General features: G+C 32.1%; 2 protein-coding genes across 2 annotated transcripts in view; both read right to left on the reverse strand.

Moving 5' to 3' along the window:
• Positions 1-1,937: 1,937 nt before the first annotated feature.
• Positions 1,938-2,912, reverse strand: LOC140976529 (transcription factor HEC1-like). The gene has a single exon (XM_073440751.1). The coding sequence runs from the start codon at positions 2,780-2,782 to the stop codon at positions 2,042-2,044; it is 741 nt and encodes a 246-aa protein (XP_073296852.1). The 5' UTR covers positions 2,783-2,912; the 3' UTR covers positions 1,938-2,041.
• Positions 2,913-12,294: 9,382 nt separating this feature from the next.
• Positions 12,295-15,955, reverse strand: part of LOC140976315 (uncharacterized) — a 38,024-nt gene continuing 34,363 nt past the window's right edge. The window contains exons 7-8 of the mRNA XM_073440388.1: positions 14,836-14,902; positions 12,295-14,567 (exon numbers count right to left, since the gene is read on the reverse strand). Of these exons, the coding sequence (XP_073296489.1) occupies positions 14,840-14,902 (63 nt within the window). The 3' untranslated portion in view covers positions 12,295-14,567; positions 14,836-14,839. The remainder of the gene's footprint in view (positions 14,568-14,835; positions 14,903-15,955) is intronic.

The following is a 15,955-nucleotide window of genomic DNA, read 5'->3' on the forward strand; positions in this document are numbered from 1 at the left end:
TTAATGGACAAAAACAAGACCAAAATGAAAAAATCCCATATTGTGAGATCGATAACAATGACTTGATTTAGAGCACTTCATGATGTATTAAATTATTATTCAGAAACTTGGTTCTTGGTTTTGGTTCTTTAAGTTCTGGTCTTAATGTAATAATTAATTTTGTTTTTTTTTTCCTTTTTTTTTTTCTAGTATTATTTCGCCAAAGTGATGACGGAGAACTTATTGATGCAGCGCTGGAAATTACTGATTTGGCACATGATATTATTGGCATGGCACGAGACATTATTGTCATGTCCAACGCAACATCATCACTTTAGCGAGATAATTAAGACTAAATACAATTTTTAAAAAAAACCAAGTTAGTGCAGGTAGACCAAACTTTGACGAATTAGAAGATGAAAACACAAAACACAACTTAGAGGACTTTTACTAAACAAATATAGAATTTATATGGGTAATTTTTTTCATGGAAAACTTACCTTTTGTTCTTTGAATACGTTACATCATACTCTACTAGCTTCTTTCCCCAACTCTTGCTATCTTAATTGGATCCCTCCTTCGGCATCTCCAACTTGCAGTAGTCCCACACAATCTCATAGTTAACAAACACATCTTCAAGCACTACATTTCTCAATGTAAAATGTAAACAAACATATATATAATATAAATTTGGGATAATTTTAACCATACCAAACTCTTAAAAGGGCCAGTAAGTTTGTGATGATCTTGTTATAAATCTAAGCTGATTTCCTTTTAATTTTTGTACTCAAACGGCTGCATAATGATTCACATGATGATTTTCTCAAATGACTAATTTGTATCTATATTCGATTTATACGAAAATAGTAAACTCAAATTATCGTAGGATCCCAGTAAATCCTTCTAACTCGTACGTAACATCTCTTCCAATCCATGACCCTTTCTTGCTTCAGTTCTTTAAACAACAAATGAAACAAAACAAATAATTAGTTAAGCTAGATATTAGAACCACCTTGATTTATCTCTCTTAGTCCAGTGAATACCAAGTTTACGTGCATGCTATGCCCCAAGGAAATTAACTTCAACACACAGAAAATTTATCGAAATTATTACCATATTCGTTTCTTATAATGTATTGATACATTATATAATATTATCCCAACCAAAAGTTCATATACATTTATTGAATATGTTATTTATATTGTAGCAAGATTTTTCGAGTTCCAAGAAATTAGTTAATTAGAGAAGCTGTACATCGGACCATCATCATTCAATTAAAAAGCCTATTTCTAGATGAGAAAAAGCACATGATCAAATCCCATGCTCCATAGGTTTCATGCTTCATTAACTAAACTTATATATATGCACACAACTTTCTCCAGAAAACCCATAAAACTTTTTACAAGTATATGCATAAATACACACACACGTACCAAGATTTGGAGAATCCCTATGATAATTTTGTGTGCAGAGGCATCAAGAAAATTCATGATTATATGGTAATATCACTGACAAAAATCCTAAAAATGAAAGCTTATTGCAGTTTTTTTTTTTTTGGGAGTACAGGGTTTGATGAAATGATGATCACTGATGATCTTCTTATGAAAACCATCATATTTTGTGATTACCATGAAGTCTCATCATATGATATGATTATATAAAGCGTGCAAGAAACACACACAAACAGGTGTGCGTGCGTGTGTGTGATATATATAATATATTCAGAGGGGAATAATTGTAAATTATTACAAACTATACATATAAGTTTCTCACGTCACTGGTATTTTAATATTCCGGGGAGGGAATTAGGACAAAGGAACTTTCAGAACAGAGAGCCAAAAAGCCTTGTTTTATAATACTAAAATATTATCCATATAACCGTTTTGATTATTACGATTTCCCCTTGGTCAACTATATCCTAACAAACCTTTTCTTGTTCTTGTATAACAATCATCACATGCATCACAGATTTTGGATAGTATGTAAAATTGCATCAAATCCCAACATTAATCCGATATAGATTATACACACAATTGTTGCGTTTTTAATGAAATTTTTATAATTATTGACCAATAAACTTAGGGTTATAACACATGGGATGATGCTCCTCACCTCCCCCATGATCACTATTATTACCTCCAAACATATACGAGGATGTTCCTCCTAGCGCCACCCAGTCTACGTCCGTCGAAGTAGCAGCGGCGGTGTCGGTGAGCGCCGTGCACGGTTGCTGATGGTGGCTTCCACCACCTTGGAGGAGCCTGATTTGTCTTTTCAAGAACTTAACATATCGAATAGCTTCATCCAGCATTGAAGCAGTGTCCATTTTAGTCCCACCGGGCACAAGTCTCTGCAAGATTCGGATCTTCTCGCTGATCCTCTCACGGCGGTGACGAGCCGCGACGCTTTGCGGGTCTTCGCTGATTCGAACGTTGCGCCTTTTAGGTTTACGGATCGTGGCCGGGTCGATGTCGACTGGCTGCATTGCTGCAATCTTGAACATCATTTCTTTCATGGCTCCTAGTTCTTCTTCTAGCTCTTCAGATTCTTGATCTACTTCTAGCTTGAAATTCGCATACTGGTCGACCCCGATAAAACTCGGAGCAGCTAAAAACTGGCTTGTTGGCGAATTATTTGACGTTTCTTGGAGAATCGCAGGATAACCTGACCATTGTGTGTGATTATTATCAAAAAGGGTTTGGTGATCTTGAAGATGAAGGGGAAGGGCTTGATCTTCTATTGCCATCACGTTGTATGGCTCCCAAGTGTTAGAGTTTCTCAATTTATGATGGCTTATATCCATAATCTTGAGTGAAAATTGTGAAACTTCTACACAAGATTGTAAGAAACTTGCTGAAATATATATAAATCTATAAATATGCTTCTTTCTTGGGTGAAAAAGTGGAAATAATTCCTCAAAATAATCCACCCACGATCGGGAATTCCATATTTTCTCAGAGAAAAATGGAGTAGAAATAAAAACAAATGGGATTCTAATAAGAATTCTCTGCAACTTTTGGAAGCTCAAAGCATTTAAATACAGCCTGAAAGTGTGTGAGAGAAAGAGAAGTATTATATTTATTGACAGAGGGAAACAACGTACGTAGGGAGATTGATTAATGTTGTAACAAGGGACCACCTTTTTTCTGAAATTAAATAAAATAAAATAAATTAATAAAAGTAGTTAAAGTGTTATGATATTTCTTTGTTAATCCTGACTAGTGTGTGTAGATAATTGTTAGGGTTTGTTTTTTTTCAAGCCCTCTTTCCATTGCAAGTATATTTTCACAAAATTGAACATGATTATGTTCATCGTTCGAGCTTGTTTAAGTGTAATTATATAAAATGTAAGTTAAATTATGTATTGTCACATCTTTATGGGACAAATAATTAAATTAATTAATCAAGGGGATTTAAGAGTTCAATTCTAATCATATTTGGATTTTTGTCGTCAATACGAATGATATCTAGGAATAAAATGGGGGAATTTATATTTTTGGTCATGTTGTTGGTTGATTACGGTTTTAGTTAACTAATTTGTACATTTTTTTAATTTTAATCATTTTTCACCGAAATTAAAATAAGAAAAATTACAATTTTGATCATTTAACTTGCATATTTTTCATTTTTTATTTTGCAAGACTTAAACCGACAACATGAACAAATCCAAATAAAACGTGCAATAATCTTAGTATGGACAATGCACAATGTGCATGCGTAAGTTGATATCAACTGAATAAAAATAAACCAAACTATGCTTAGGGCTTAAAATAAGATAAATAAACACACAAATTTAATTTGCTTCTGGAAGTTCAATGGACAAATCCCTTCATGTATCTCATACTTCAGTTGTCTGAAGGATTCCTATCATTCCCCGTGACCAGGGTCGGGAGACATCCGACCTTGTCTCACAATCATATAATTGTAAAACAACAAGTCTCAGAAGTACATAATTTTCAAATCATTTTATTTATTCATAAATAGAAAATGTTGTCTTTACAACTCCAAAATAATCACAGAGTATTTTACAGCAGCAGAATGTAAAACAATAACTACGATGTGGAAGTATGCAACTTGAAATAAATCGATAACGAAAATGAAATTTAAACATTGACAGCGGTCTTATATTTCTTTACCAGTCCCAGAACTAGGTTTATTCTTCATCCGCTAATTGATCTTTATTCTTATTTTTTTTTTTTTTGGGGGGGGGGGGGGATGTAGTGCTTGTATTGCTATCCACACCCCGTTTTCACAGTGATTGATATGGTCGTCGTTTAGTAAGTAGCCTCTCAGCCTTTAAAAACATTTTTCCAACAAAAACAGTAATAATAGATATATACATAAATATTTTTAATTTCAGGAATAAAGAAGAATCAGAATTATGCAGTGAACAAATTATGAATTTCTTGACTAACTGATAATGATCCCCTATATGTTATCTCCACTAAGGAGTGATGGAAAGAATCAGGAATCGGGTATGTTCAGAATATGTATTTCTATCATTAGTTCATAAAGTTTCGGTGCTTCAAACATACATATTTCAGAAATCAGACTTTAAACACATATAATACATATATGTCGGTCGGTTTTAAAACATATATATCAAGTTAAAATAGAAAGTCTACTCACCAAATTATGCTCCAAAAATTCAGAGGAACAAGCTGGAATTTTGTCACCAGAAATTCGGTCACTTTTTAGAGACGTTTGCGTCTAATTGAACCATTGGATCGAGCTTAAATTCAGACATATATAACTTTCACAAGTAAAGGAACTAAATTGTGAATAGCATAGATCAGGTTTTAATGTCGTTTGAATCATTTTATTGACGAGAAACGGTAGATATGCTATTCTCGCATAAAATTTGAACAGTTTTCTTATGGAGGCTATATACAAAAATTGAAATGTTGGATTTTCTTAATTTTCAATATAATATTCAAAACATAAGATTTTATATTTTGAATGGTGGAGATCAGATTTAAAGCTATGTAACTATGACAGTTGGGTAAGAAGTGTGGCTTTAGTGGTGTAGTAGTGTGACTTCTTACATGATTTTCTATTCTATTTATAGGCCAATGAAGTGGAAACGAAAGAGGAGCTGCCATTATCCTCAAATTTATGGCTGTAAATGACTATAATCAGCCATGATTTGTATGTTTAATGGCTATTCAATAAGCCATTAAACTGGCTATTCAATGCGTTTTTTCATGGTTCAAAATATTTCAATTTTTTTGGCATTTGATTTCTATGGTCTTGCTCACTCTTTTACATGGTTCAACTTCAAAACTATTGATGATTTTTATTTGAATTTTGGGTCTTCGTAATTCCTCTATAAGATATTAATTTATACAATTATGTCGTACAAACTCATCTCAATCGTTGTCACGCTCTCAAATTAAAACTTATAGCATCTTTAGTCAGTCAAGATGACAAGCCCTAACTAACTTAAGCTGATCAACCAGACGACAATTTTGTAGATCAAATTTTAATTCAACAACCATTTTTCTTCATCTTTTGAGTCGAACTGGTACAAAGGTTGAGTAAAGGTGCAACAATAAGTTATTGTACAATGAGAATTCTTGAACCTCGATAATTTGATGTGTCATTGAAGCGGTGCTCTAATGCTATCCTTTGATCTATCTGGAACAAAAAATTTTTTGCGTTTGAATATATAAAAAGAAAAAGGTACGAACTCTATATATGATTATGTCTTGAGTTTTTGATGTGATATTATCTGGTTCAAAAGATTGTAATCAATAAAGACAGCTTTAGGAAAATATGTATCTTAAGTACACACGCCAAGCTTTGCTCTTTTTAATTGTACAAGGAAATGTTCATTTGTTGGCAAAAATTTAATGTGGGATAATTGAAATTAGACACGATAATGTAATTTGATTATTGCTTATGGAAGCACTGCTAGATTATTTTTATTTATATGGGCTTATATGTGAATAATTATGCATTGTGAGTTGTCTATTAAGTTATGCACAAAATTAAAATGATCGGTTAAATTTTGGCTATTAAGCTTTAGTGTATCTAACATGTTGTGAGCCTTCAATGTGTAGAGACAAAGTGTAATTTCCGTTTTTATGATGATCTAAAACATAAATATCAGAAGATAATAATAGACATTATCTATAAATTGGTTATGCTCCACAAATTGCGCAAAATCATGTTCCCTATTCTCTCTCCCATTGAGAAAATAGGTTAGAAGAGAAAACTAAAGGATCTTTCAAATAAAAGAGAGCGTAGATCTGGAAGATCAAGAAATATTCTAAAGAATTCAGAATTATAGCTTCAAGTACGTTTCCACTCAAGTTTTCAATCAAATTTTTAATGATTTGACATATTGGATTATGTGGTTTATTGATTTTCCCCAACAAGCACTTCTTACTACATTGGGAAAAACAAAAGCATTTGATGTAGATCATATGTAAAATATATATTCATTACATATTCTACAACTTTATCTGCATGTTATCAAAATTGTGTTTTATTCTTGTATAGTTGATAATGAAATTATATTTTTGTGACATTTCAATTACACAAGTCAATTAAGATGTTTTAGAACCCAATAATAAAATCACCAAAACAAGGATAGTTTAGATTAATGATCGAAACATTGGATATGAAATTTACCAAAATTCCAACTTTTTTTAATACCAGACAATCGATTCATTTTAATAAAAATATACAACAAGAAATATATTCTTGCTTTTTAATAGTTAGCTAATGATTTTTTCCAAGTACACATACACGTAAAAAGTTGGACGTTCAGTTGTATAAACGAATTGAGTTGGTTCGCGAGCTTTTCGAGTCAAATCTAAAAATATTTGATTCATAAACGAACTTATCGAATTCGAGCCGAACTCGATACTAAATTATTTTGTTCTATAGTTCACGAACCATTTGGGAGCTTAAATATTTTATCAACATAACATGTATGCAATTTCAACTTTAATTTTTGCGTAATATTTTCTCTAAAATGGTATCTAATTAAAACCCAATAGATAAATCAATTCGCAACTAAAATTTTGAATCTCACTGACGATTAAATCATTGAATACATCCATGTATGCATGTATATCTGTCTTGGTTCTTTGAATTGAGTAGCACATCATCAAAGCGATCGAGAGCTAGTCTAGACGTCGTCCGATTATAAACTTTTTCAGACAATGCATATAAAAGAAATTAAATGATAGATTATTAGAGTTTGTTTGTGTTGGAGCTTGGATGAAGCCAAAGGGTACGTACTTGTATGCAAACCCTCACACGAAAGACAGAATATATAGTTTCCCAGAGAAGGCAAAATAAAAAGAGAGCTGAAACGACTGACATAGGGTTTAAAGATAATGGGAACTGTGAAAAATAAAGACACATAAAAGGCACGACATGAAGCTATACAAGTATGCATATGATGAAATCAAGTCTTGCTTTCAAATTTGGAACTGATGACGTCCGATCCTCACCACTGAATTAAAAAGCAAACATCTGAACCACCATCACTGCTAAAAACAAACGTATACATTAACCCCATTATATATACACATGCACGCTCTCATAACTCATATATATATATATATAGACACACACACGTACATACAACCTGGATATGCTTTAATTTGGAAAATAATTCATTTGCTTGTTGTTTAAAGTTGGATTGGAAAACTGCAACATTTGTCGTCCTGTGTGTTCGTCTCTTTATAGCTTTGGTTATTTACATTTGTCAAAAAGTACTGGATCGAAGACTCAATTTTGATAACATAGATTATCAAAATTTTCAAAAAAGAAAAATATACTACGGCAAAATTGAAAAGAATTGGTGTGGCAATCGTACCAAAACGCTAACTCTAATAGACTCAACTATCATATATATATATATATATATATATAGTATAAGCAGAGATGATGAAAAGGAGGGAGAAGTTAGAGCAGTTGTGGATATAACTAAAAAACCCATATCTTCAATTTAAGATAATCGCTTACACTATATCTGTTAAATCTCGATATTATTAAAAATTTTATAAAAAAATGATCTATCTAACTCACCATCTTTTCAAATCTTGAGCACACACATCATTCTGTTATGTGTGAAAGGAAAATAAAAATGAAAATAATTAATTAAATCGACCCTCGAGTTTTTCAGACATTGCATGGACATCTGATTTTATATAGCGTAAAAAGCTGATTCTCTGTTGAAAAAACTAGGAAATTTAACTAGGAAAACAATCAATTTAATACTCTGTGTAAAAGAAGTCATCACACTAAAACCTATTTTCGGCTAACTAGAAGACCAAAATCGAATTTAGACCAACGTACAAAACCAAAGTTATATTTTTTCCTATAAATAATCTCTAATGGATTTTTTTTTTCGGGTTAATGATGGCATGCTTTCAATCAAATCTCTTTCCGAAAAATATTTCATCTATTATAAAACTTTATCATGGATGACCCAAATAAGATATGCGTCTCACAAATACGACCCGTGAGACCGTCTCACACAAGTTTTTGCCTATTTTATAGTGAAGTTTGAAAAAATTGATATGACATAAACATATATCATTTATTTATTTATTTATTTTTACACACAAATCAAATTAAAGGATCTGGACAATTTGCCAATCATACGATGCAATTAATTACTCACGGTTAAAAAACAGCAGGTCCTCTTTTGAACAAAGAAATTTATGATAAAATAGCAGAGAAGAGGAAATAATTGATCTTTTCTTGAACTGTACAAGTCATAAATTTACCACTATATTTGCATCTGCATTTGTAAATAAATTAGTAAGATGGCTTTTAGAGCACCAAGTCATGAAATTTTTTCTTCATATTTATGATTTATTAAGTAAAAAATGGGAAGAATAGTCGGATTTTATACTCAGGCCTAATGGTATTCCATCTACAATATCTCAAAGACTCAAACCTCCACAAACAAAACATAAATTGATAATAAATTATTTCCAGAGTCGATTATTTTTGGTAAATTGACAATTTATACGAAATAATTGCTATGATATATATTGTGTTTTTCTTAATTTTTTGCTTAAAAGTTAGATTAAAGCTGGGGGATTTAATTATCATCGACTTAATGAAGTTCATGCTTGTACGTATTATTTTTATTTCTATGTGAACAAATTTCATATTTTTACATCTTTGTGATGATCGAAAACTAATTAATCAATGGAAGTTTTACTTTGACGAAAATATGTTACACAAACACTACTTACACTCTATTAATTCAACTCAAATCCATGGTCTCGTTGACTCTATAACTTTCTAATTATTAAAGATTGATTGATTTTTTTTTTTTCACTTGGTATTATTGTTTATGATGCTGCCTGCTAATGACCCAAAAGTTAATACAATACACGATTTATTATAAAAATAATAATATTTTGGAAAATGGACATAAAATTTGAAGAAAATGATTTCATTGAAAAGGAGATATTGTTGAGTTCAATAATTGTCTCTGTTAAGTAGAGCAAACGAAACGTGGTGTTTGAGCTACATACGTTTAAAATATTTGAGTTACACTGTTACCGCCAACTATAGTTTTTGGTAAAACGATAAGCGTTCGGTCTTACAATTGGTATCAGAGTCAAGATCAAGGATTTCATTCTCATTGATTGCAAAAGTACAATTATTGAGAGAAAGATTATTGGACGCAATATCTGTCCCTACTAGGCAGAGAGCAATCAAAACATGGTGTTTGAACTGTTAAACGGTATAAAAGATTTGAATTGCGCGCGCCGTTAACACCAGCTATAACTTTTGGTAGAACGCCAAACGCTCGATCTTACATATATATCATGAATTGTTCGTCCACGTTCACACTATCGAATCCACCTCGAGTAATGTCATCGAAAACAGGTTTCATGGTTCAATTATTGACACTTCATAAAATTTACTTACACGATCAAACAATACGAAAGAAAAATCGAAATAAATTTAGGGTTACTTGGATCTAGTGAGGATCAAGAAAGTAATGAAAAAATGGTCCACACATTAACAAAATAGAGTATAGTTATTCCCTCGTCGCAAGACACTTACTTTATCAAAACTTTTCAAAAAAGGAAAGCCACTTTTAGCTGAAAGGACATTAATAGGCCTGAGCACTCTCATTCAATTCCACCATACAAAAGAGAAGAAAATTAAAGGGAGGCCTTAAAAATTCAATACCACTTCCCCATTGCTCCTCAGAGTCTGCATTTAACAGTGACTAGTATAGCTTTGCGAGTTAAAATTTTCAACTTTCCATTAATAGAAAAAGGGTTTAAAAAGTGAATTTAACATTTGTTGGGGCTGAAAATGGGAATTAGGCAATGGTCACTGTAGTGTTAGGTCATGCAGAGTGAGAAGTTCTTCATTTAAGTATCATTGGAATGTGCAATGCAAAGGCCAAAAGGCTATTATTCTAAACTTTGGTGCAATTTGGGGATTGAGTGAGGCTTTTGGAATTTCAAGCTTTCTTTTTATCAGATGAAAAACAATCCGTGGACGCCTGCGTGATAATGATTATGAGATAATCTACATGAAAAAAATGGGATTTAGTGACGGTAAATGTCGTTGCATGGTTGTTTTCTTGGAATATTAGTGATTGAGGTATTCGATCTCTAATTTAGAGACTAATATAGAGTAATGTCATGGTTAACGCTCGGTGATCAACCATTCCCATGGTGTATAAGTAATGTTGTGTCCCGAATTCGAAGCATAGCATATTGTTTAATATCTCAAAGATTTTAAAAATAAATTGTATAGATAGTCAAATTCGTCATACAAATTTTATCTATTTTGGGGTTTCGTCTCTAACTCGTCAAAATTGTTATGAGCGCAAAAACATTAATTTTCTTTGTTTTTAATTAGTCTTTTTTCGTTGAATTAATTATAGCTGTAAAAAATGAGCTAAGTCCGTCAGAGCGCGTCAAATAAGAGGGTCGAATAATTTTATGACCTGCCCAAATGACGGGTTTGCTGCTAGACTGCCCGAGACCGCCAAATGGACAGGTCATACTTGGAATTTCCCAACCTGCCCAATGGGGAGTTTAGGCAAGTTGCTGGCAACACAGTGTGAGTAAAAAAATCATCTTGAACCTTTTAATAAAAAATCCTAAATTTACAGTATTTTTAGGGAGGGTGGAATTGCTTCTAAGAAGCACTTCTTATATTTTAATTGGGTGGAAATGCTTTGAGGTATTTGTGAATATCAGCTTCTGCTTCAACTTCTATAATTTTTAACTAAAAGCTATAAACAAAATATTTTGTTTCTGTTACTACTTTTTATTAATTGTTTAAAGTTATAATCTGACATTTATATCCTTAAAACATTATCGTATTCCAAAATTGCTTGCTCTTAATTTTTATAAATATTTTTTAAAATTTTATAAAATACTAAATTTTATTTATATATCAGTTTTTAAAAAATTTCGAATGGAATTCATAAAATTTCAATCAATCATATTTTATTATAAGCATTTATTTTTTTTTATAATTTTCATTTCCAAGAAAAAAAATTTAACATTATTTAAAATGTAATAATAATATAAATACAATGTCAATGATTTAGGCACTAATATTTAGATAATTAAAAAAATAAATGATGTATAAATTAAGGATATTATTATATTTTACTAAAAATTAAATTTGAAGTTGAAAGTAATTTTTCTCCGAACACTCGGATTTAAACAAATATTTTCCAAACACTTCCTACTTTATTTCTCGCCCACTTCAAATAATCTATAAAATAATCACTTTAAATAAGCAAAAACTCTCACAAATACTCTCTTAATCGAATCCGCAAGGCATGGTATTCATAAAACATACATATATACATACAAAAGACCAATAAAAAAAGGTAACAAGAAAATTCGAGCTCTAAAAAAAATATTTCATCTAAGAAATGGTTTTTCTTGATTTGAGCTCTAGTAACCATACTAGTACCAAAACAACACTGGGGGACCTATTTTTCAAAATAAAACTTCGATGAGATCTATAAATCTAAATCTCACCCCGGAGTGTATTCCAAAAGGAGTACCGGGATCCTAAATTTACGGTTTCATCCGTTGCACACCTACGGCCTGCCTACCTTCATTTCTTGAATCTTGATGTATAAATCTTCCAACAATACATTTTAATCCCAGAGCCACTGCAGAAACCAAAATCAGATATAGCAACAGCGTAAGTTAGAATCAAGAACTAATACTGTAAAATAGTTAAATAAATAGTATCTTTATCTTCATGTCGATTGCAATGAGATTGATCGCTTATCATCCATCCTCACAATGGCTTATTTCTATGTCTGAGGCTTCAGGCCTGTATACCAAGAACGAGAAAGTCGGGCAAAACGAAAAAATAAATAAGAAATCTGATAAATTGAAGTGTTTGATTTGTAGACAAATAAATAATACATACATACCCTTTCATTAGATTCCACAAAAACATACCAGATTCGCTGCTTGGGCTATATCTAAAGTTCAAAGAGGTCCATATTGGATGAGACACGACCCTGCTATTGAAAACTCAAAAGAAAAGATAGCTTAAAATCAAAACCAATGCATTATTACATTAACAAAAGAGCAGTAATTAAACTCAATTCACTCCAAAGATTGACTAAATGTCTGAAAAAGTCAGACTTTGGATGAGGGACCATAATCAATAAGTTATTTTCGTTGTACCATTACTGGAACAAGCATATCTTTAAGAACTAATAGATCACCACATTTACATAACTCAGAATGTCGGGGTGCAAGCAATTTCTAAGAGGACAAGTAATTGAATTTTCAGCCATCTCAACAATAAAATGCCTGGAATCATACTCCCGCTCGCCCCGTGGCACAATATTCCATCATTATAAATATTTATCCACAACAAGAATTCAACTTTGTTTTCCCACTGCAACAACGATGGAATCTTCGGAATTCTAAATTCACCAACAAAATCTCTAAAAAGAAACCCACGAGATCCAAAAATAATCTGGGAGTCAAATAAAAGGGTAAAACATTGATAAGTGAACAGCGTGTAGTTCCAAATCCAATCAGTATAGACCTCAACTAAACAGTCTGCATATTACACAAAGTTGACACCAAAAAATTTATTTTCCGCACACAGAGGGAACTCCATACACAGCCTCACCGCTCCAGACAAAAAAGCCATTTTTTTCACGTTGGTTTCCAAAACTTCATTTCAAGTTTAGAAGTTCTCTGCTCTATAACTATTCCAACCCCCATCACCGAATTTTCTTTTCTTCACGCCAAATCAAAAAACTAGTAAATAAGATCGAAAAGCCAAAATAACCAAGGACTTCTAGAAAGTTCTACCTTAACAATGCCCTTACATCACAGACTCATGAGTTGTCTAGCCTCCCCTCTTTTTCACATTTGAGAATAAACATAGGTATCCATTTATATTCATTATGTTAAGATCTCAAATCATATTCTATTGCAACAATTATTAGTATAAATGACGTATCACCCGTTATTAATTATTTAAATCTGGGATATCACCAGATAAAGAAAAAAGAGAAAAGCAGAACATGTACTCGACAAAAAATGGTAGCAAGCTTGCCTTTAACCAAAATCAAAGCTTAAATTTTTTATCTTCCAAGTCAGTTGATGATTTTGAGATTAAACACCTTCTATTGGAAGACTAAATCATAGAAAGTCAAGTACTAAGGGTTGGCGACAAGTATGCCAGAGAAAATGATTGAACAGTTTTTACATTTAACAATGAAATTATACAGATGCAAATTTCCAATTTACTAAGAGCACATAAGATATTAAAAATACTGAAAAACAAAGTCTGTGCATTTGGGCGTTAGCGCCACTCTAGCTCACTATTCAAAATGAGCAAAATTATTAATGTTTGGCTTGGTTCGAGTGAGACTTCTTGTCCTTTTTGACCAACTGTCATTTCTTAGCGTCATTCACAACAGACGATATTCATAGTTGGATTATTCAGGCTTCTCAAACTTAAACAGAAATCCTCAAAGATGTACAACCCAAACTAAGCTAAATGTCATGAAAGCTATCCCATACACAGTAAAATGTGTGCTTGATTCACTAGCAGCATAAACTACTAAATTTAACTTTCAACTCGTGAAGTATTCTTAAATCATTAACTCAATCTATAACATCTCCATAAACGTGGAAGCAAAAAATCACCATTTCTTATCGAGAAACAAAGGATACATAACCAAATTTTAAAGGTAAAATTTTATGGAAACGGGATTTAGATGGAAAGAAAGCACCTATTTGTATCTTGTGTCAGAATTCTCAACGTGACAATTTTGGAAACCATACAAGCAATTTTTCGCAGCATTTTTGGAACAATTTAACAATAGTATCCATAATATTATAAAAACCTAAACTAAGTAAAGTCCATTTAATTAGAAAATAATGTGACGAAATCCAAGTCATGCCGAATTATATAACTTAAATAATGCCTCTTCTGAAATGCAACAGCATTTCCATTTGAAGCACAATTTACCTTCAACATATAAACCGAAAATTTTATGATACAACAGCGACCCAAGAGAAAGGTTTACTGATGAAATCTTGCAACATGAGAAGTTCTGGTTCCTGCATGAGAACAGCCTAATAAAAAATATCAGAAAAGAAAAACAGGAGGACTAGAAACAAGGGTCTGATGCCCAAAGGAAGACGAGCAAGGGACTCAAACAGATGAGATAGCGATGTCAGAATCTAGATTTGACACAGCTGACCATTTGTCTGGAATCTAGATTAGACACAGTTGACCATTTGTCTGGCATGCATAGCGTTTAAGAATGATTAAAGTTACTTGTGATAACATCGAACAGATTACATGTATCAAAAAACATGAAACATGGGGTTGAAGGTGTACCAAGTCACCGAGGGTCTTGAAGCCCGAGACGCAATGCGAGACACACACTTTTCAAAATTGAGGCAACCTAGGGAAATAAATAACATTCATCATATAATTTGAATCAAATGTCAGACGTAAACAATAAACTTGACTAGTAAACTAATTATTTGTTGTAAACTATGAATAAATCCCAAAATAAGAATTTAAGTAACCAATTAAGATTTTTTAGCGATGACTAACTGCCCTAAAATCAAAATTTTAGCAATAAGATCCGACTAGTCAATGGAATGGTTAGAGATGTAGTTCTAAATATTTAACAAAAATATGAAATATATAAAAGAAAAAAAAGTAATAATCAACTTAAAAGACCTAAAATTGTACAAAATAAAACTCGCTGGGATTATAAATCCTGGACATTGCTGTCGCTGGAGGATGGGTTTTTGGGGCTGATCAGCCTCGATCCTAAGGAGTAAGTTTAACACACCGAGTAAATGGTATGTAAAATGGTAACAATCAAGACTATTGGGTGGATGAATTCAGGCATGGGTAGGACTAAAGTTTGCGAAGGGAATGTGTTATTATTTGAATACGTTATTCATACAAGTTTGGTAAAAAAATGTTACGACTTTACGCAGAACAATGCATTGCTCTAACAATTGAGACAAAAAAATTTGTAAGTTATCGAGATCCTTTAACAACTCGATAAGAAATTATAGTGGTTTATAAATTGGGGAGCTCTAGGTTTCAACAGAGTAGTGTTTTGGGTTTAACCCTACTCTTGCACTAACATCGTAAAAGTAGTGCTATTGTCGGATCCCAACATCAGGAGCAGCAATATGAGATAAGATTACCATCCAGTTTGTGCCGATAATCTAGCTTGAAAGTTAAGGTACATGTGCCAGAATAGTGATCAGAGAAAAAAAATCATTGAGAGCGACAGCCATGGACATCGATTACTCAAGCGGCAAATTACAATTATCACCCCTGTGATATAATGATAATAAGAAAGAATAAAAATCCCTATCTTAAATTAAAGGTCTATCACAACCATGTATTTTTCAAAATAAGGCACATTTACCCTATTTGCACGATTTTTATGCCTATTTTTTAAAACACAGGATTTTAGAAGATCATGAAT

The sequence above is a fragment of the Primulina huaijiensis genome, chromosome 5 (genome assembly GCF_012295235.1).
Source record: "Primulina huaijiensis isolate GDHJ02 chromosome 5, ASM1229523v2, whole genome shotgun sequence".
Lineage (NCBI taxonomy): Eukaryota > Viridiplantae > Streptophyta > Magnoliopsida > Lamiales > Gesneriaceae > Primulina > Primulina huaijiensis.